We start from the raw sequence: 22,773 nt of genomic DNA, 5'->3' as shown, positions 1-22,773 counted from the left end.
CACAGCAGTCTTTGTGGATATCATAATTTGATTTTGTAAATATTTCAACACTTTTGTTGGTTGTGGGCCGTTTCTGACAGATTAAAACCAAACTAAACATAATGTGAAGAACGCTGCACAAAGAAGCTGTCTAAAATGATGGTCTTTAAAAAGAATGCAAAAACACCCGCATTTTTATTTCTTTTCTGAAAAATAATTTATTTCCAGAGTAAAATAAATGATATGTTGCAATACAAAAAAGTGTAAGAAAAGGGACAATGTCAAAACTGTAACTTCAGAGAGATCAGTAGAGTAACAGGTCGTATGTGCTGCGAAGCGTTAAAGAGTTCTTCGAATACGTGTCCAGGAATAAATTCAGTGTGTCCTTCGTGTTGTTCGCCTCGTTTGACCTTGCACACACAGCCTCCTGTCGCATTCCTCTAACTTTCATCTCAGATTTTACACATCTACTTTGAAAACACAGCCTGTGTTTCTTTATTTATTTTTTTCCCCAATAATGCAACATGCTACTTTCATTACTATGAATTGTCCCAATTCTTCTGTGACATTAGACACACACTCATCTCAGATAGTTAGATTAGATAGAATTTATACTGTTCTTTCAAATACAATCTAATAAAACATTCTGGGCCTAATTAAACAAATATATTACTCATTATCTCTTTTACTTGAAAGTCCAAACACATAGAAATATTATTGATTTTCCTCTTTGCTCTTCCACTAGGTGTAAAAGTCAAAAAAAAAGAAGTAACATTCTTATCTGAATAATCCCTTATTAAGACATATTAGGCTGAATAAACTCTGCAGATGTAGAAACAAACATGGAAATGAAACAAACTGCTATAGTGGAAAAACAAACCTGCAGTCTGACACAAAACTAGTAACCAACATGGACGTATCAGATATGAATTGCACGTTTGCACCTGTCAGATGAGACTTTATAGACTAGTCTCAACAGTATCAAAAACAGTGCCTGTAATCCAGCAAGAGAACGAGAAACTGAACAGTGCATGATGACACGAAAACAATAACTTGTTTAAAGTTATTCGACTTGATTTTCTGACAGTCAAAACATCTAATAGGCCACTATAATAACCCAGTCTGGGTGCTTCTGTTCTCTTTTTAATAAGAAACCTTCCTGCATTGAAACAAAATGCATTAACTGATGAACTATTAGTTTGTAAACACTTGGCAACGTTTTAAATATGAATAACTGAAGAATCACCCAAACTTTTTTTGTATCATAAAAATCTAGTTTTTGAAAGAGTGACAGGCAGAACACACAGTGCACTGACTGAAAGGAAACTGTCATTTTTCACACAGATCGCTGGAAATCATGACAGACCTAAAACAATATGGCAACTATAGTTGTAGTAGCATCATGTCCACTCACTAAAAATCGACTAGGACTGAGCCAGACAGTACTGGAGTTGTCGTCTATCAACAAGTCAACACAGGAATTCACCGTCAACACTGGACAACAACTCGCTGATACGTAAACGACTAAAATGGACCCATTCGACAGTTTCTCGAGGACAGTGGAGCGCAGTGGAGAGCAATGCCTCCTGGGACCTGAATGAGCCATTAAATAGATTGCCTTTATCAAAAACATTTTATTTTATCCTCTCAATAAAACAAGAATAAAATCGTGAAATATTCCTTTGAGAGAATACGAATGTCCATATTGTCCTTTTCTCGTGTAACAAACTATAAAACTGACTCCATATTTTCACAAAACTCATGGTCCTCGAGGTTATATATAAACTTTGTCCTGTCAACTAGCTTGGGTCCGTCTGTAAGAGAGGGGTAAAACTCAGTCGGCGTCAAGTAGCCCTCGTGACTTTTGATGTACTTCTTGTAGTTCCTACGTAAGCAATACCACGTGGTGGCGTAGAGGAGGAAGGCGACGCCCTTGAGTATGATGGCGAGGCTCACATACAGGTGCCTGTAAGCTACGTTGTCGTACAGCAGGCAAGCGCCCTTATCGCCGCAGTCTGAACTCCAGAAAAGGCAGGTAGAGTCGATCCCAGCACCGAAGATCAGCGGAGGAGGGATGAATCCTGTGAAACAGAAACACTGACTGAGCCCACAAAAACAATCAAATCAAGCAACAAAGAAAAATTGCTTTATGTGCATTCTGGGTCAATTTCAAATCATCACTTGGCCTTTTTCTTTTAAACTGAATTTTAGTTCTGTTTTCTGCACATGAATAAGTGCCTGAACACTAATTACGTTAGTATATCATTCTTCCTCTAGAATTTAAAACCACTGCTCACCAGACCAGATCCCAGGGGAAGACTGCTTTGCACAGCATAAATTACTGAGGATTTCAACCAAGGGACTGTAGGATGAATTTCAGTGGGTCATCCTGCAGGCTGATGCTTAACTTTAACTTTGAATCTATGTTAGTTTATTGTCATTTGCATGTGTAAGAACAGGTACGATGGAATTCTTTGTGTGTTTCTCAGCTTTGTAATGAGATACAGAATAAAAGTAAGAGCATATATATACACACACACACATATATATGTATATGTGAGAATAAAATATACATAATTAGGTAGATACCAGGTCCCTTGTCTCTGTCGATGAGATTACCGGATTAAATGAAGGTTATAGAACTGCTCTACAGTTCTCAATTCTAAAGCATTAATGTTAAAACCATCCTCAGTGACGAATAAGTAATAGTTCAACATTTTGGGAAATACATTTGCTTTCTTGCTGAGAGCTGATGATGAGATCGGTATCACTCTCATGTATGTACGGTAAATATGCATGAAGACTGGAAACAGTGGGCAACAGCCAGCCTGTCTGAAGGTAAATCTTCTCATCTAGCTCATGGGAAGACTGTGAATGAACTCAAACTATTCCTCTAACTTGGAAAAGAGGAGGAATAGTAGAAGATTCATCCCATCCTAACACTCAACACAAAGACGGGGAAGATAATGAAATCAATGAGGTAAGTAGCAGTTAATATCAAAAGTCTGTTCCTGATGATATTTCATATCTGACACTATCATCATGAACATTAAATATATTTTAAGAAATGTATTCCTTCCTTAAACACAAGAATCATTCAGAATAATATCACATTATGTCTCATGTACAGTAGACCTGTGTACTTCTCGATAACTTGATTTAGACTTTCTTAATTCCATTACTCCTCCTACACCTGGAAGTGTGTTTGTTTTTCAACTGTCATCAACCCTAATGCTGTATGGTTGATCCGATTTATTCCCTTTGTGGAAATAAATAAAACCAATAAAGCATCGGACTTCGATCAAGTCATGCATTTGCACAAGTGACAGATTAACTAGGTGTGCTGCAAACACTCTGGTAAACCTCCACTGTAGCAGATGCACATGGTGCCTCACATCAATTTGTATTCTGATGAAAGTTCTCTATTAGTTCTTACCGAGGAGTCGTAACAAGAGAAACAACACTCCAAGTGCGTAGGATTTCAGTTCAGGGCTCACAGTCCTACAAGACAAGCACATAGAACAAGTTACAATGTTTGTTTTCCTTATAGATTCTGTGCAAGAAACACATCACATTCACTCCTCTTCACAAACACCACACACACTCTCTCACACTCGCACGTTTATATACACATACCTGATTAGGATGATAACAGAGGGGGTCTGGGCCATGGCGCCGACCAGGCTGCAGGCACAGATCACACAGAGGAAGATGAGGAAAGCCTCCTGGCAGCCCGGCGTCGGACATTTTCCTGGAATCGCCGTGGCCAGTTCGCTCACAGTGGATACACAACCGCATCCAGTCAGGTTCTGTGAAGAGAAAAAGACGACAGGGTTCATCCAAGAACCAAGTGAAAAATCAAATTATAGGGAAAATATGAAATAGCTGTTCTGTGTGATTTTCCCATTTGGAGGAAAACCTGGTATCAAAACAGTCAGACAAGTGACATCAAGTGACTTCTACTTTAAATCCGCACCAAAAAAACGAAATTGCGGCTAAAACTGCTGCAGTCAGACAGCAATAATAGTTATAGTTTATGCTGCTGAGCTGAGAGAAACTCCCCCTGCATGTGATTTGAATATAGAGGGCACAAATCTGCAGTCGGCATCTGATCTCAAAACTACCACAGTGCAACTTGATTACCCAGCATGTGATAGATGATGACAGAACTATGAAATACAGGGCCTTTTTTTACTTTTAACTTAATACCAAAGCATATAGCACATTTTAATACATCCAAAGAAAAGCCTGCGTCATCTGTAATTCTTCTGGTAGTTTTTCTGTGATACAATCAGATAGAGAACTACCCCTTGCCCATATTACTTTTTCTGAACACCGTCAATATTAGGGTAAACACCTGAGCGGAGTTCGACGTGGCCTGAGTCCTCCCCGTATGGGTGCACCCGGCGAAGCAGGCTGAGAGGTAGGTGACATCATTGGAGCCACACACAGGGCTGATGGAGGAGGTGAAACAGTTGCAGTGGCTGATGCACTGAGCTTCTGGCTTCTCGCCCACCCGCAGAGTCCTAAGAGACACACAGAGAAAAAACCTGAGTGTCCTTTCCCACTGTGTAAGAACCAACAACAGTATACAGTATCCGTGTGAGGCACAAGTAAAACAGAAGACGAAGCACTCAGGCTTTTCTACTGTGGGTCTCTGGGTTACTTTTGAAATCTCCATGGAAACTGAAGTGCACAGCTAACCTGCTCTGAAGCGCGCTGGCTTCAGTAGTCAAATAAAGTAAAGTAATAAAGGCCTAAAGTCAGTATTTCTGCTGGAGCAAGCAGACAAAACAACTGCTTTCGCTTTAATAAAGGCACTGGTACAGCTGGGTATCAAACCTGTGTAAAATGTGTCCTTTTTAAGATATTTACTGTGTAAAGGATCAATATACCCCCTTTAAATTACTTAGATTCTTTCCTATATCTCAGGCCTACGATACATTGTTGTACATTGTTGTGATTAGGGCTGATTAGGGCTTTCATCAGCCCAAGACACAAAGATGTTCAGCTTACTGTCATAGAAGCAAGAAAATGAGTTTTGAGGAGCTGGTATCGGACAATTTTTTGCCATTTTTGCTTTTACAATTACATAAACAATTAATCAATAATCAAAATAGTTGCCAATTAGTTGTTTGTTGATTGACCGATCAATTAATCGGCTGATCATTGCAGCTCTAGTTGTGCTGCAATAAAAAAATATAATAATAACAAGCTGTGAAGTACTGAAAGCTGACATCAAACATCTGAATGTGGTCTTGTTTACTTCTCCCTTTCTGGTTCTCCTCTTTAACCAGAAAATTAACTATTTGAATTTTATTTACCAAATTCAGACTTTTCCATTTATAGCCAGTTTCTTTTTGTACGACATTTAATACATTTGAGAAGTTTGGCTTATTTTGTTAAACATAAAAATGCTGATATTCGTCAAAGAGAAAAATAAACTTTTGGCACTAATATTGGAAACATTTCCCAGCTCTAGACAGACAGAGATAGTGACAAGGAAGTGTAATTCATCAAGACCAATTAAACAAGAAATTAATGAATGCCTCTGTCTGCATATAAAAAAGCCATTATAGGAGCTAGACAGTAGTTACAGTTGACTACTTAATCAATGTAAAAGTGAATGAAATGTCTTGCTGCATGATTATTTCTCTCCCTTTCATATGACTGGTGACTGATTCAGTCAAGTCTGTTGCATTCACATTCATGCTGTGCAGCCCTGAGGAGCACGAGGTCACTTTCTGAATAGAAAATCTTTTTATAGACTCGATTACATGACACAGTTGTCTGAATAAATGTAAGCCCATGGTGCCCCAATGACCGGCAGTGATAAGAGTCTTTATTCATACCAATAAAGTCCTCTAACCTTGGCAGCAGTGTAACTTTTCAGCACTATAATGTTATCTAACTGCTCAAAATGATGTTATTGGGATAAGTTGGGCACTCAGAGTGCAAATCTTAACAATGTATTTCTTTCACAATATTAAAGCTTTTTTTGATCTATAGTCTAGCTTTCTCTGCTCTGGAGAGCAATAATTTAACCTCATCTTACATACAATACTCTGTCCCTGATCTGCTGAAGTTACACGTGATTGGTTAGTTGTTACAAAAGCAGCATTGTTATGAAAATTGATTTTAATCTTAGCCAGAAAATCTTAGGTGAATAGGTCCTGTCATAAAACCAGTTATCCAGGAAGGCCAAGATGCTGTGAAGTCACTTTAACTATGTAGATCAGAATAATAACTCTCTCACCTAAAACCTCTCAAAACAAAGAAATATGTCTTACAGCCCCTCTGTCACCAGTTACAGTGTACTGTATGAATATAGGAGTGATTTTTTTCCCCCTTCTTTCATTCAAATATTTAACATTTCATTCAAATAGTCCTGAGAAAGTTAAGTCATTCAGTATATAAATAAAAAACAACAGTAGAAGAAACTATTTTGTTTTTCTGCTTTCCTCATCTCACAACCCCTCAAATTAATCTTGGTTGGCAACTGCTGCCTTCTGCTGAATGCAGTGTTAAATACAGATGTCTGCTATACTGCATATTCAGGCTCTTACTTACCCGTTTCTGTATGCAACCGTCACTCCTGCGACGGGGCCGGTGTCACAGCCCAGGAACAGGAAGGAGACATAGCAGGCGGTGGAGATCAGGTTGACCAGCATGGCCATGCGGATAGCTCCCAGCGCCGACAAGTTCAGCTTCTTCACCAGCAGGCCGCCCATAAAGATCCCCAGACACGCACAAGGAATGGCTGTCATACCTTAAGAATAAAGTTACGCCAAAGCCTGTTTAGTGTCCTGTTAAACAGATGTATGTGACCGTGCGTGTGTGTGCTTGCTGTGAACACGAACCTAACAGCTGGTTTGCTGAGGTGGTGGTGAGGTTGAACTGCTGCTCCAGGTATTTTCCCAGAAAGGCTGCAAAGCCAGCCACGACAGCAATCTCCATGCAGGCCGCCAGGATGATGCAGGTGAACACCGGGTTCGACAGGAGGTGCTTGGTCACCTTGGGGATCACTAGTAGTAAAGAAATAAGGACCAATAATAAGTGATGACTCTCGTTACCAGTATGTGTTTTTTGACACTTCATTAAATTTATTTAGCAATCGAATAACATGAATAATAAACCAATGACTTCGTAATAGATTGTCTTTATGGTGCTTTAGTGTAATTCAATCATTATGTAATTCAGACTTTTCTCCGACTCCACCAGGTGCACTATTAAAATGCTGCTAACGATTTAATTCGTCAGTATAATATTACTGCAGTAATATCATAGACAATACAGCTGTGACTAGAGGCGATCTGCTTAATGAATATTACTACTATTTAAGTACATTTTGCTGGTAGTACTTTTCCTTCAACATTTCTAGTGCAGTACTTAACTTGTGATGGAGCACTTTTCATTGTGGTATTACTTAGATGTTACCATTTTGGACCAATTCCAGCAGTATCAAATTCTTACTCCACTGCCACTTTCATTCTTATTTAGAGCAATTTTATTGTATTTACATGTCCTTTTATAATGTGAATGTATAATTTCTCTGTATGTTTTTCAGTGATTTTAGTGTTTCATGTAAAGCACTTTGAATTGCCTCATTGTTGAAATGTGCTATACAAATAAAACATGTATTTATTTATGCATTTATTTCTACCATCATGTATTTTAATGTGTTTTTACATTTTCTAAAATGTATTTTTCTTGCATGACAGCACTTCAGCACTGTGCTGGATCTTTCACACTCACCCCTGAGTTGCTGACAGCAGGTGGGGCTGTTGGCAGGCTCGTGGTTGCGTACAACCCCATTACTCGACTTTGGAGTCTCATACTCTGAATTCAGGGAGGGAGGAAGCATAACCTGCTCGCTGTCAGCCCCCTCTTCTCTCTCCTTGGTCGGCAGGGACTGAGGGAAGCCAAACATGAGGAGAGCTGAGCAAAAGAGTAAGGCACCACACAGGAGGAAGCCTGCCCACCAGGCCCCGATCCACCGTGGGTCGTCTGGAGTAACGCTCAGCTTACCTGTGGAGAGGCACAGTAGACGTCAACACACCACCGGCACTGAGAAACATTTTCAAATAATATGATTAATATATGATAATGATAAGAGAAATGTTAAGCTCACTGGTGTCGATGAAGATAGCATCCACGTAGAACTTAGTGCAGACGGAGCCGAGGATGAAGCCACAGGCAGGCCCAAACACCAGTGTAGAAAAGAGGATTCCTGCACAAAGACAAATATCAACTTTGGTGTTCAGTTTGGTCTAAAAATCTAATTCATAAGGTGCTCTCTGTAATGTTGTCTGAATGACGCTATAAAGCCCCCCTGGTAAAGACAAATACCAGATTTTAGATAGTCGTGCCACATAAACTGCACATATATGCTGATGATTTGTGATCCTTTTCTCTCCTTTATTTCTATTGTGCTTCATTGTGTTTTGTGTATTTGTTAGTGAAACAAAGGCAAATTTCCTGCTCTGGTAAAAGAGTAAAGTATTATTTTATTGAAAAGGCATATTAAAGCACAGTGTGGTGTGCAGCACAGTCAGTGAATTCATATAAGGCTTAAAAAGCAAGTTTAAAAATCAACATTTACAGTGCAGTGCAACACAACATTAACATTAAAGGAGGCCATGTGAAATTCTAGATGTAATGTAACTCCACATCCTCTAAGTCTTAGTCACTTGCACGTGGAAATCAATACATTTTTTTTAATCCTTAAAGTGTCAAAAAATCTAAAAAATGCTCATCGGCTATTTGTGACCACAGAGTAACATCTTCATATGTCTTGTCTTGTCTAGCCAATCTAAAAAGTGCAAATCTTCATATTCAAAAAGCCAATGTTGCTGCTTTTATGTGGCCTTCTCCAGAGCGTACAGCGTGAAGTAAGACAGTAAATAGGGAAACAGTTTGGCTGTCATGAGAGATCACATCAGCCGGTTAAAACCACAAGGCAAGTACAGCAGCGACGTCAACGCATACAGTGGGTGTGCTCGTTATGATGCATGCCTCAGCCTTGTCAGCCTCGCAGGGTAATGCACTGTACACACAGATGCAAATACACAGTGAGGAAGTCACCTGACAACAGAAAACCAGTTGTTTTGTCCCAATCTGCTCTAGTGGGCAGCTGGAGATAAAATGTGGAGCTCGGTCCAAAATCCTCATTAGAGAGCTGTCACAGGGGTGAGAGTCTGGCACTGTGACTCAGACTGCAGGCAGATAACGAAGACTCAAAGCTCAATTTGGGAGACAAATTTCTTCCTGACTTTATGTCCTGTGATCTGTGGTATTATTAGACTGCAGTATGTAGCTTTGGGCTCTATCTGGCACTCCGACAAACCAGATCATCTTTTTCTTTGCAAGTCACACAATATAGAAAAGGCGATGCTTGCGTCAAATCACCATCAAAACAACATGAAATCATCTTTACTTCCTCCAGCAGCCCCCCAAACAGCCCCCCTTTACTGGCTGCAGGTTGGCCTGAACATCGCTGCTATCAGCACGGCGTCTCCACCGAGATGCTGTTTGAATGCCAGGAGCAGCCACTTAATGAACAAGCGTGGAAACTGTGACTAAGCTTTGTATCTCCGCTAGTGCTGAGAGTGAAAGCACGGCCTGCTTCCTGCCTTGACCACCCACATAGGAAGGGAGCGACTGCATTCAAATGATTGTAGCCTCATTCACATCATAGTTTATGCTGCACATAAAGGAAATGGCTCACAGATTCGTTAGGTGTGGCCCCACCAGCTATAAAGCGGTGTAAATAGACTCATTTAGGCAGGATGAGGAGTGAAACAAAAGAAAAGGGGCTTTCATGTTGGGGTGAGAACATGCTGATCTTTGTGGTTGTACAGTCAGACAAGCAAGGAAACGAACGAACATACAGATGGGTGTCCACAAGGTAAAGGAGCACGACAGGTCTTTTAGCTCGTCCTTTAGCTAGCTTTTGAAGTTTTGTAGCAAGAAAGGAAGGCAGGATAATTTCCTCTGTTGACAGTCTGTATGCAACACTGAAACATCTGAAATCAAAGTTTAAAACAACAGCATTGACTCACTTCTGACATATGCAGACAGATGGGTTCACACCCGCAAACACGTAGACACACAGGAGGGAGCTGTTGTGGCTGGATAATACTGAAACTGTGCAGTTAAACAGCACTTTCATGAAGGAAGGCTGCAGTCGCTATGTGACTGGTGAATTTGCCTGTGGTGGTGCAAATTAGGCCTGTGCACTCTCTGTTTCGAGTGTTTCCTTAGAAACTGAGTGTTGTCTGCTCATAGCAACAACATGACAATTGCTTCCACCACAGGAAACCTCAAAGAGGAAATTCAGTTAGTGAAATCACCTTCCAGGAGATGACTGCTCAGCTAGCCCACAAGTCCACGACCACTGAGAGGATAAATGTTTCCAGCGAACTCGGTGCCTACCCCCGGCTGCTTTAAGAAACGCTGTCTCCTTGATGATAACATTGTGCCTCAGCGTGAGTCTTGCATGTGGAAAAGATCGCTAATCTATGAGGAGCCATGCATCCTTTATCAATCTGCTGCCTCTGCAGAAACAAGATGAACGTAGTTTTGATGTTGGTGATAATCTCCACATGAAAGAAGAATTTAATAAATAAAATATTTCTAATAGTTTTCTTTTTCTATTTTTGTCTTCAAGTCAAAGCCAGCAGAGGAAAGGCATGCAGCAAGTTGAGTCTCTCGCAGTGGGATTAAGCTGCCATGAACTGGATCGTGTAGTCAAAACATAAGCAAAGCATCAAGTCCAACATTGTGCCTGTATAGTTTTCCTCCACCATCCAGAGCGTCATCTGCTTAATGTGAGATGCTCAAGATAAAAACTTTTTCTTCCTTCTTTAGAAGCTGCTACATGTCTGTTTGTGTTAAATTCTCCAGTTTGCCTTAAAGGGGTAGTTCAACAATTTGGGAAATATGCTTATTTGTTGTCTTGCTGAGCGTTGGGTCATTATCACTCTCGTGCTTGTTTAATATGAGGCTAAAGCTGGGAGGTGATTAGCCTAGCTTAGCACAAAAATGCAAAGCACGTGGAAACAGCTAGCGAGGCTACCAGCAGACACAGTCTGGCACACAAACACCCCTCATAAAATCACAACTAGTCGTTTTGTATGGAGCCAGACTGGCTGTTGCTCTGTTTCCAGTCTGTGGTTGTTGCCTTATGTGCTGCTCGTTGTTGCCTCATATTTACTGTATCGTTATCTAGATGAGAAGCTTGATGCTATTCTCATGTCTGTGTGGTGAGTAGGAAGTCACAGCAAGCCAGTTAGCTTAGCTTGGCATAAAAAGTGGGAAAAAAAGAGGAACCAGTTAGCCTGACTATGTCTAAAGACAGCAAAATTTGCCAGCCAATACCTCCACTGCTCACTAATAACTATGCTGTATCTCATTTGTTTTTTTCTGTAAAAAAAAAAATCAGGTTTTAAGACAATTTGTTATTTTATATGTTTTATGCTAAGCTAAGCTAAGCTAAGCGCCTGCTGGCTTTATACTTTGAAGGTAGACATTAATCTTATCATCTAACTCTCTGCAAGAAAATGAATACAATTATTTCCCAAAAATGTCAAACTATTCTTCAAATTTCATTCTTCTGTGTACAGACGAGAGCAGAGCAGAAGAGATAAAAGGCGTGGCGACCATAAATTTGAGCTGATTTGGACTCTTTCATGACAAGGATTCCTCTGGGCACATACTGACAAGCTTGGTTACCGTTATTACAAACGTCTGTTCCCCATCCACCTCGGTGCTGCAGTTCCTCTTTTCTCAAATTGTATTTCAAATAACCGACCCTTGCTCTCAGGTCAAAGATAAAAACCCAAATGTGTCTGTACTACTGTGCATGTTTGTCCCGACAGGATTAAGCTAAAGAAGAAAAAAAAAGACAACCTAAGTTAAGCACATTAAATCTCCATGAAGGACAATACACTACCACAGCCGTGGGTAATCTTTGTAATACATTATTTCTCCAAACTGCCTCTAAATCCCTTTTCCCTTCCAGCGGTCGTGTTACAAGATAAGTACAAAACAAACTAATTTGTTCATGTTGTAGTTCGCTCAAGCCTTTTAGTGTCCTGTGAATTATACTCTCAGGGGAGCACGACAGATGTAATTCAATAACAAAGCTTGGCTCTGGTGTTTTTGTCTACTTCTAATTTGTTTAGAGACCAATAGAAAAGGCTGGGAAAGCTACTGTCCACGAGGCTTGCATCCCACATCCCTACATTTGGAGAGTTGATTTAAATTTAAATACTGAATATGAAAATCCCCACGCATTCGCTTCAGAAGAACTCAGGCGGTTTTATCTTGAACCAACTGTAGATCAGAATCAGTTTTTCCCATGTAGCGGTAGTGGTTTAGGTCTTTGATGTCAAGACATTTGTCCTCACACTTTGAACAGTGTTTCAGCACAAGTAAGCGACCACAAACACGCACCTCCATCTTATGGGCTTTTTGTTCCAACTAAAATGTTGTGCAAAAAGCCAAAATACAAGCGATGGTAACTGTGAAAGGGTGCACTCTTCATAAAATCCCTCCTGAGATAATGTGGAGCCAGGTGAAACCCAGTGAGAGGCTGATTTAAATGCTGTTTGACACAGATTCTGGGTCCTTCATTAATGAGCATTTAAAAACCTCAAAGTTTAGTTTCTCTAGACCACCTAAGCAAAGGGGTTGAGATTATGGTAATCGAAATGTCGGATGCAGCACGCCTGCACCGTTTATTCCCTGCTCTCACTGTACAAAGGGAATTCCTTATCCTCCGCCATTAATCCTGCTCAAGTTGGCTCAGTAATCCCCTGAGCTGAATAAGAACAGAGGGACACTGCGATGCAGGAGGCCAAACAACAGCTTGTGCCACTTTCACGAGGGGCCAGACCAAAACTGAGAGTGAGCTAAATGATCGGTAAAGATAAAGCTAAGAGCCAGCGTCTCTCCATTTAAGGTCAACTGAGAGCAGGAACAAAAAGAGCCTTGGGACAGCGGAAGTGGACAGAGGAATTTCAAGGTTACATTTAAAGTGACAATAAAGTTTAAAGACTGAATTTATTCATTTAAAGAGCTTTCAAAGAAAAGTGCCGTCTTCCTCCTCTGCCGGACATCAGGTCATGACATTTTCTGTGTAGAAATGTGACTTTTTTTTTTTTACGATTGAAGAGACTCGGGAGAAACACTCACACAGGCCAGAGATGTTGGACTGAGTGCAGGCCATTTTCTGCTAGTCCATTTAAGTAAGGTGGCATCACTCACACTGACAAGTTACACAAAAACGATTACCTTCACTCACACACCACACCTATCAACCACCCCTCTGCTTCCTGGAAACATACTTCCTCCTCTCTCATCAGCTGCACTGAAATAGCAGGCACAATAACTGTAAAATGTTTTCTGGTTCGTGACAGAGCTTTGCTACCGTGTAGTGGACTGGGTTTAATATGTGAAAAACAAAAGCTACACAGCTTCTTGTCTGTGATTTTAAAGCCTGTAAATTGTCATAATATCATATTGAAAATTAGGATTAAGTGCTTTATAATCTGACAAAATCACTAATTTAACTGTGGTTACTTCACACTATCTGCCTACATCATTTCCTACATCTGTTCAAATGAGCAACAACGTGAAAGGAACCATTGCGTCTCATCTTCAACGTGCTAGTGTGCTATAGGTGAATATCCAAATGTCCAGGATTTACAATCTCACCGTGCAATCAGAGAGATTGGTGGTCGTCAAACTTGTCAATCAGAGCCCTGTTGTTCAGGGAGAGGACACAGTTAGGTTACCAGCATTGATGTTACATGTAGAGGCTGCGTAAACTGGCTACAGGAAGCATTGTTTTTGATACAAATGACAGTCAGAACATTTAAATGAATTTATTACACTTGTGTTGTTGTAGTAACAACAAAAACACTTTCTAATTGTCAACTGTTAAACTGACTTTTTAACCATCTCCACACTAGCTGTCACAAAGTCATGTACCAGCATGTTGCCCCATTTCCTACGATTCACACGTTGTTGCAGTTTCATTTCAGAAGAAAGATCTCAGGTCCTCTTACGTCATTCATAAGTACGTGGCTACTCAAGCATGCCATGGCATAATCTGTTCTGGTTCTCAAATTACTGCCCTCTACATCTGCTAATAACTCTGCATGATCAGCATGATGTTGTCAGATTTGATAAATTTATTTGCATCAATTCTGTAAATGTTAGTTACATATGTGAATTATATTTGAGAAAAAAATGAAATATATATGAATTATATATCAGAAAAAATGAAATATCAAGGAACTGCTTGCTCACTGAAGTAGTAGTAAAGCTTTATCTGTCTCCATTTTTTTGTACTTTTTTTCCACTGTCACATCTGATCTCAATCTCAAAGTCATTTGTCTTCAGGCACTCAGAGGGGAACTGACGAAACTCTTATCTCCTATCAAAGAACATCTCACTGAAGCACCACTTCCTCTTCTATCTTTGGACGCCACGACTAACACTCTAATCCTACAGACTCTTGCTCAGGGACACCCTGATATTTGGTTGACACCCAAGATGTGAACCCGTGAACAGCAACAACAAAAAACTTGCTGACAGGAAATGAGCCAATTTAAACAGACAGCTGAGCTTAAATGTGACTGACCCCAAACTTCAGACATGACCGTAGTATGGCATCGGTTTATGCAGACAGCTGTTATGTAAACTCGGCCCTGCTCATGCCGACTGGATTAATAACAAACAAGTAAAAGTCATGCAAAAGTCGCCTCTGAGGTGAAGTCTATTTTGATGAGGTACAGAGGATATTAAGTGGCCAGAAAATCTTCAGTGATCCATAAGTAAGTGCTAACAGTATTAGACAGTGGCTCTCAGCCCAGGAAGTGAAGCCTCGGCCCACCTGAGTGGCTTTTAGTATCAATGTCAGCATCAGTTGGCAAGAAAAAACATTATTCACAGTGATGGCAGGAAGTCTTACTGGGTGTTTTAAAAATATCTTAAAAATCCTATTGTGCCACTTCACATGTAATTAGATGACCTCTTAAACTCCACCTGGAGTGGAGTTTAAGAGCTTAATTATCAACTCATTGTCACAGCTCTAAACGACTGAGTTGGAAACAAACTGAGAAGGCTTGTTGGCCAGCTATATCCTATAGTAACCCTGCTGGCTCTACACAGCCATGACCTAAATCACCAAGCCAAAGCTTAAAGAAGGCTCTCAACTCACATTCAAATGCCATTACATCAGGATCATCCTACTTTAACTTCCGCTTGCGTCAAATCATCTAAAATTCGAAACCATCCCTTTGTACACCTCTGGTTGCGATCTGACATTAAAAAGGACATTTTCTCATCTGGTTAAATTCTAACTTTCACTAGAGCAGACGGGCGTTCGGATGGTTTCACTGACGCCATATGGTTGCTATATAAAAAGTGCAGCTTAAGGACAACTATTAGCATTTTGACCCTGAGGATGAGCAGCGGGGTAACTGCAGAGCACCGTCCGGCCGAGACACCGGCTTTCTCAGCGGCTCTCTTCCCCTCAACACCCTGTCACGTTAAGCCGAGCTCTGGCTCAATCTAAGCCTTCGAGAGGTCACAGCCTGAAATGGTAGGTCAACGGCGGGCCTCACTGAAGGCTTCGCTACCTCTTATCAGCGGTCTGTTTCAACAGACTCCTGATATGAGTCTAGACTGATGATAATAAGATTATTTTTATGTAGCAGAACAATCAGGTGGACTTTACTGAGCCAACTGTACATACAGTTTGTGTTTTACTACATCACAATAGGTTAACAAATAAAAACCTCTATTGTTTTACACAGACGCCAGTTGCATCTCCACTCCTTCACTTCTTAATGTCAGATACACAAGGCTTGTTTCCACTATAAATATCATTCGACATAGTAACATTTAATGCAGAGTTACAGCACTAATATTTCCGTTACTGTCACTGTTTTCAGACAGATCAGAACACAAGTTCAATAAAAACCCTAAAACGTTTTTGTAGATGCCAATTTTATTGTAATATAATAATGTTATATTCTTAAAGATGTAGTGCATTTTCTGAACCTTCATGGATAAAAAACCTAAATAAAAACCCAATATGTATTTAATATAATTAGTTTTAGTAATATATTAAAATACAAAAGTAAAAAAAGTGAAATCATTAGTCGATCAACAGAAATCCATCAGAAACAATTTTGTCAACTGGTTGATTGTTCTATTTTTGTGTTTTTAAGCAATAATGCCAAACTGGTTCCAGCCTCTCGAATGTGTGTGTGTGTGTGAATGGAAGACACTTGAAGACGTTAGACACAAATTTCATTCATGCTATTGTAAAAAATTAGTTGCAGCCTTACTGTTTATATTTTATACACCGTTTCATTATATTCAAACCTGCTGTTTTATACCAGAGCTAAAAAAAACGTAAATGCTGACTGAAGAGCTGCTGTGCCCACAAGATCTCTGTCCTATTTTATAATTCAGGGGCTGCGACAACTGAGCTGCCACATCCCATGACTCTTTGGATGACAATACAGAGAAAAATCACTTAAGTAAAACACACTGCAGCAGGATGGGAAAAGAAAAAAGGTTTTATCGTGTGAGACACACGGCAGAGCTGGAACAGTGAAGCCCTGTCATGGAAATAAATGCTTTTTTAATCTAAAAAAAAAATCGACATCCGGCTCTTTTACGTTATATAAGACAGAGTGAAGCCATCATATTAAACTTGGGGAAAAGAACAATGTCTGTATGAGTGTGTTCATATCCTGTGTGTGTCTCCTTACAGATAAATATTGGACAGTGACATTTAGATCTTGGTAATAAAAGCAGGGAGAAGGCAAAGTCAACAAACCGACAGCGAGGGAAATTAAAAAATGGGAATGATTGTTTAAAAAGCATCTGTTGCATTTAGTCTAAATCAACACTTGTAAATGGATACGAGACAGGTTCACAAAAATCTAAAGGTGGTCCAGCCTGGCCTGTCTGAACTCAAACTCCTTCATCTGTTTGTTAAGAGTTCAACACTTCAACCGAAAGCAGCAAATTAGCAATAAGCTGATACACTGCTTTTTACTGGCACTGTAGAATAAAAAAGATCCTTAAATATCTTTGCCAAAGTGTTGATGGCTTTGTTTGAGTTGGAAGATGATGTTTCTTGATCTGGAAGGTCGGACAAAGCTGACAGGAAATTGAGGGGGATGTCAATCAAGCTCAGCGTGTGCACGCCCACACAGTCCTGAGATGATGTCTCATAGGTAAAACACCTATTAGACCTTTTCTCAAGAAAGGCATTTTGACATGTCACAGCAGGAAAAGCACAGCTGTAAATTACTAAATGAATGATGGCTGAATTCCTGCTTCATTTTCAGGGTCCTGCATGCTGGCTCACTGTCAGCAATATAACAGAACGGAGCCATCATTAATAATACAAGTAACACCTTCTGCTTTTCTAAACCGTGACAAGTCGCAATGTCTGTGGTGAAAAAAGGCCAAAACAATTAACATCACTTCTGCGGCTGCAGCTTTGGGCCTTTGCTTCATTTATCCAGCTATTGTCAATGGGAATCGGTGAAAAAACAAAGCTGAAAGAGAAAGCCCACATGTTAACCCTTTTCAAACCTTTTTGAGTCTGAGTCTGCTGTATATTGTTGCTTACCCTACTTTTTGAATCAAATAAATGTAGTTTCTCTAAGCATGTCCCTTCAAATGTCTTCTTGTGCACGTTTGTGTTGTTCCCAGTAGTCAGGGCCTTCTTCTAACTTGTAGGCATTAGGCTAGTTTAACCTGACATGCAGTATCCTAATCTTTGAGTCCACTTAACCTTGTGTCATCATCCTCCAACCTTTCCAGGAAGCAGTAAAAGCCCTCATTAACCTAAATGGCTTAAGCATTAGTTAGCTCTTAATGAAATCAATTTGTTTTTGTTTTGTGTTGTACAGATTTAAATCCACGCTCCTAATTAATGAAATGATCTTCATTGTTGGTAAATTGCACACGTCATTATAGCGATTCCGTGTGATCTGTGAATCAGTGGTGCCAGGTCTTTTCTATGCAAGGGTAGCGATTTTCAAATGTTACAGTAATGCATGCTTCAACTGGTGTTACAATAATAATGATGGTCTTTCTGTGCCATAACATTACATAAACAGGCCGGGCATGTTTTCAAACAGGGCACTGATGTGATGCTGGAGGCTCAGAGGACTCGGCCAGACTGCCAGCTCTGTGAACACTGGGTCAGCAAAGGAGGGGAGAGAGGGATGGATGGATAGACGGTGGGTAGGAGTTAATGTAACAGAGCAAAGCCTTGTCATCCTGCCCTGCTACAGTGATCTGTTTGTAATCCTGCTTCAGATGTTTTCTCAGAGCCGAGACAGAGCTACCCACAGCCTCCATTGTTGGGCAGTTGGGTGGTAGGATGAAGGCATGGTGGAGAAAGGGCACAAGACCAGAGCGTATATGTCTCTCTGCTGGAGAGCCGCAGCTGCTCTATTGAAGAAAAGAAGCACAGAGAGGTTTGAGACTCTTTGACAGCAGCTGGTAACAGCTTCTTCAGCAGGTGGCTTGGCCTAATTACCAAGATAGAGATGCCAACAGCCTGGTTCCCCTTTCTCCGGAAAGATGTGAGAAGCAGGAGCACACTATAAGGAGGATAGTGCACCATGTCCGCCACCACTAATAATGGAGCACTAATTGTGCTGCATCCTGAGGAAGAGGGGAATCGATGGGGATGACCAGATGTAGAGTAAAAAGCAATAGAACTGGATGATATGGTTGAAAACAGAACAAAGATATGGCAGAATATTAAAAAAATGCCATTTTTATAGGCAAAGATCACTAGAATAATCAAATTGATGCAATGAACTTTGGTCTAATCTATCTAATCAGAATCCAGTATGAAATCTTCTCATCATATCTGAATCCTTCCAATCCTTCTCTTTTGCGCACCTTTTTTCTTTAAACTTAAAGAGGTTTCTGTGTCAGCGTAAATCAAACTTTTGACGGTTAGCAAATGAAGCAGAACATGGTTGGATCAGAGTGAAGACAGAAAGAAATGAGACTGTCTTCTGTTTACACGCTGTGCAAATAAAGGTTGACTGAATCAAACAGTTAATTACAATTACTGCCCACCCTATTGATCAGAGTCCATTTAATTAGGCACTGTTATCCCTCACTCTCCACCATCAGTGATATGGGGATTAAGTGCTGAACATGCTTCTGAGTAATCCTAGGAGCCCAGAGAGCAACCACTTACACACCACTCAATCAATGAGGCCTGGGATTTGTGGTAAAGCCACGAGCGCAGCGTGAATCTCTATTTCCTGAGCAAAGTCCTTGTCCAAGGTCAGGACGCGCCACAACTAACTGCTCATTTTTTCACAATGAAAAATTACATCAACAGAATATTGTCGTTGTTTCAAAATCAGGCAGAGCAGAATGACAGCTGCCTCCTCCACAGCAGGAGCAGAGGAAGGACTGAGCATCTCAATCCAATAGTTAAAAAAAAAAAAAAAAAAAAGCCTAACAACCGGCCGTCTCTGTGGCAACGGCTTGCTGATGTTGCTGTGTTCATGATCGGTCTCCTCCCACCTCTTATCCCCACGCTCCTCCCCCAATGGATGACAAAAAAATCCCCTTTTTAATCAGCAGTGACAGAGCCTGACCCAGATTGCTTCGAGAAGACTGCATGGTGGCATGGTGCGGTTTACCGAGGCCATGCGGATTCATGACGGAGTGGAAAAGGTGCCACAAGCACGTTTGGGCCAAAATACTAGCCACAATGTGGCAGGATGCCACATGAAGACCATTTCAGGCTGCTGAGCCTGGTCTCCAGTGCTGCAGATGGCCACCTGGTAGTAAAAAGAAACAAACTCATGGCAATAGCAAGAAGATTCAACATACGGCTCTGCGGGCTCTGGTGAGACGGCCTGAGGGTCTCATATCTGTTATCCAACACTGATCCATTTCCAGCAGAGGTCTGACCTATTTACTGGCTTCCAAACTCACACTTTCTCAGTTCCCTTACTGTCCAGCTGAAGGATGAAAGGTTCATCAGGCCAGAAAAGTTAGCCTCCATCATCAGTGGAACTTTTAAAATTATGGATTTAAGATTTTTTTCTGTAGTGTTGGACCAGTCTTTATTTGTTCTGTCTAAAAAGTAAACCACCCTACTTCTAGTTTGACTCAGCACTAGCAGCCATGTTTCTTGGTTTTACAAATTAGTGTCTACTGTCTCTTTGGAACAACTACAATGAACATCTCACATGTTCAGCTGCTTCCCTCTGTGTTGCGTGTAAACTGTCAAAAACAAAAGAAAACGGGGGATCCGGTGAAACCTTTGGATGCTTACATCTAATCTGACAAGCCAGACGTCCAATAGACAGAGCCGTGCAGACTGTAGCAAAAACATGCACTGGCATAATCACAGTGTCAATGCAATGCTATCCCACAAAAACACCAGATTGACTGGGGGAGGTGACTCACTTCAGACGAGCAGCCAGATGACGAGTCCTTATGAGGGTACTACACAGCAGAAATCTAGGCAATGTAAAAATCAACCTCTTGCCAAGTCCACACCCTTCTGAGGTTCATTTAACACTATCAGCTGGCTCTGCACGTCCACCCAATCCGATTCATATCTGAACTAAGAGTAAACAAACAACTCTTCAGCAGCTACTGAAAAATCTAAAATTATTAACAGCGGATGAATTTGCTCCTTGTGTTTTCCCGCATCACCAGGCACGACTGAGAAATGACCTTATTAGATTCAAAGAGGGACAGCAGATTCAAATCAAGAAACTTAATTTGCTGAAATCTAATGAAACTTTATCTCGGGGCAGTCACTCGTCAACCACAATGGCTGTCCATTTACCAAATTGGGAGCACAGTGAAGTGTGCATTTTCCCTCTGCTCTGAATAATGTCACCTCAGTTCCCTTCTGACTCCTTTACGTGATACTCAGAGTATTTGGGGATAATTACTGATTAGCTTTGAGACAGCAGCAGCATGTTGTTGACCAGTTGGACACAAGATAATCTCATGTTGATTGCCCTCTCTACACTCGTGGACCAACCCAAGGTAACGAAGCAGGGGGTCCGGCTTGCAGCACATACAGTAAACATCTCTGGGTCATTCAGCTCGTAGCACAGCAGACTGTTGAGCATCCTGTCACACATGGTGCACGCAGTTCATTACAATGATGCAGAGCAGCAGCGGCTGGCTGATGAACGTTTACTGCAATGCCGTTTATCATCTTGAGATAAAACAAACTGGTGTTGCTAGGCAAACTCAGCATGCAGCTTATAGCAGGGAAGGAAAAACCCATTTAGAATCTAATCCTTCAAGATGACATTAACATGCGCTGAGTTTAAGTAGCTTATATAAACGCCCTACTGCAGCAACTGTTTGGAGTCAGAGCATTTTAGCAGGAATGTTGACACGTCTCTCGAGGATCCCTCTGAGACCTTTGTAACTGCGACCGTGCCATCGGTTTTTCTTAACAAACCTGAAACTAAATTTATCCCTGCAGAGCTTAAGTGAACACAAAATGGTGAGATATCTCATTAGAAAACTGCTGGAATATGTAGGTCTGGAAAAACACGCAGTAGCTGTGGTGAAAGACAGAGCTAAGGCCTGAAAATAAAATACAAAACTAGTGGTTGGCAGCAAAATACAGAGATATGAAAGGCAAATTTTTTTATGCTTTTGCTCTCCAGGTAGAAGCTGTTATCTTGTCTCGGGCCCCAACAGAAAGAAAGGACCTGTGTTTTCCCACAGCTAGTCTGTCATTCCTAGTTTGGTAGTTTGGCTGTGAGAGAGAGAAAGAGAGAGACGGAGAGAGAGAGAGAGCGTCTTTACTGCAGTTGCTCTGACAGACTTTCTTCGCTGATAAAACTCTCAGAGGCACTTCATACTCTCGGCTGTCGCGCTGCTGCACCACTGACTGCTGCCTGTCACTGGTGCATGAAGTTGTAAAGTCAAACTGTCATCTCTTTTTGGATTCAAAAATCATGTGAAAGTGATTTGGAGCGAGAAAGGCTCTCTGGGGACATCAGAAATATTCCTGTAGCATCCAGGCCTCTGATTGGGTAGTGTAGGGTAATGTAAACAAACAAGTTTACAAGTCAAAGATGGGATTTGTTACCAGCGCTGCCTTCACTTGAAACCGGTGAGCTCGTGGTTACGACATGGGAAGTCGTGTGCACGATATGCTTGGTGTTCAACTGGTTGCGTAGTGAGAACAGTTACGAGGCGACGCTGCTATAAGCAACATGGACGCCAAAAGACTCCTTGCTGCAACACGTTGCTTTTACAGTTTGCAGTGTTTACTTACAGCTAAAAAAAACAATTACTGTTGACTTCTAGAGGCCGCAGAGGCTGACAATGTAGCTAGAGATCAGGAAATGTAACGCCAATGCAGGAATTGTGAGGCTATTAGGAGTATCAACATTTTCCTCATGACATAAAATGATAAAGAAAAAACTCAACTTGACTGAAATTAGTCTGCAATACATGAACTTACCATCCACTGAATGATCAACCTACATGGACTCAACACTTTCTGAAAATGTCACCAACATGTCGTAACTCGTGAACTTGTGAGCTTTCAGAAAATGTATGGTCACATGGCCACTTATCGTGAACATGGTAAACACTACTTCATTTGAAGGAGTATTGAAGGACCAGCATGTAAACCAAGAGATGTTGACATTAGCAGGTGAAGTGCTCAGTGTGCCACCGCTGACTGGCTAACTAGCGAGTTTGTTTGTTAGCTCGTCCAGCAGGCCA

At 40.9% G+C, this 22,773-nt stretch overlaps 1 protein-coding gene across 1 annotated transcript in view; it reads right to left on the bottom strand.

The window, feature by feature from the left end:
• Nucleotides 1-369: 369 nt before the first annotated feature.
• slco3a1a (solute carrier organic anion transporter family member 3A1a) overlaps nucleotides 370-22,773 on the bottom strand; it is a 33,957-nt gene continuing 11,553 nt past the window's right edge. The window contains exons 3-10 of the mRNA XM_070831169.1: nucleotides 8,111-8,209; nucleotides 7,735-8,007; nucleotides 6,840-7,004; nucleotides 6,550-6,748; nucleotides 4,337-4,505; nucleotides 3,616-3,788; nucleotides 3,416-3,480; nucleotides 370-2,060 (exon numbers count right to left, since the gene is read on the bottom strand). Coding sequence (XP_070687270.1) covers nucleotides 1,708-2,060; nucleotides 3,416-3,480; nucleotides 3,616-3,788; nucleotides 4,337-4,505; nucleotides 6,550-6,748; nucleotides 6,840-7,004; nucleotides 7,735-8,007; nucleotides 8,111-8,209 — 1,496 coding nt within the window. The 3' untranslated portion in view covers nucleotides 370-1,707. The remainder of the gene's footprint in view (nucleotides 2,061-3,415; nucleotides 3,481-3,615; nucleotides 3,789-4,336; nucleotides 4,506-6,549; nucleotides 6,749-6,839; nucleotides 7,005-7,734; nucleotides 8,008-8,110; nucleotides 8,210-22,773) is intronic.

This window comes from Pempheris klunzingeri, chromosome 5, assembly GCF_042242105.1.
Source record: "Pempheris klunzingeri isolate RE-2024b chromosome 5, fPemKlu1.hap1, whole genome shotgun sequence".
Taxonomy (NCBI): Eukaryota; Metazoa; Chordata; class Actinopteri; order Acropomatiformes; family Pempheridae; genus Pempheris; species Pempheris klunzingeri.
The sequence above is the reverse complement of the archived record's forward strand: the minus strand, read 5'-3'. Positions and strand labels throughout refer to the sequence as shown.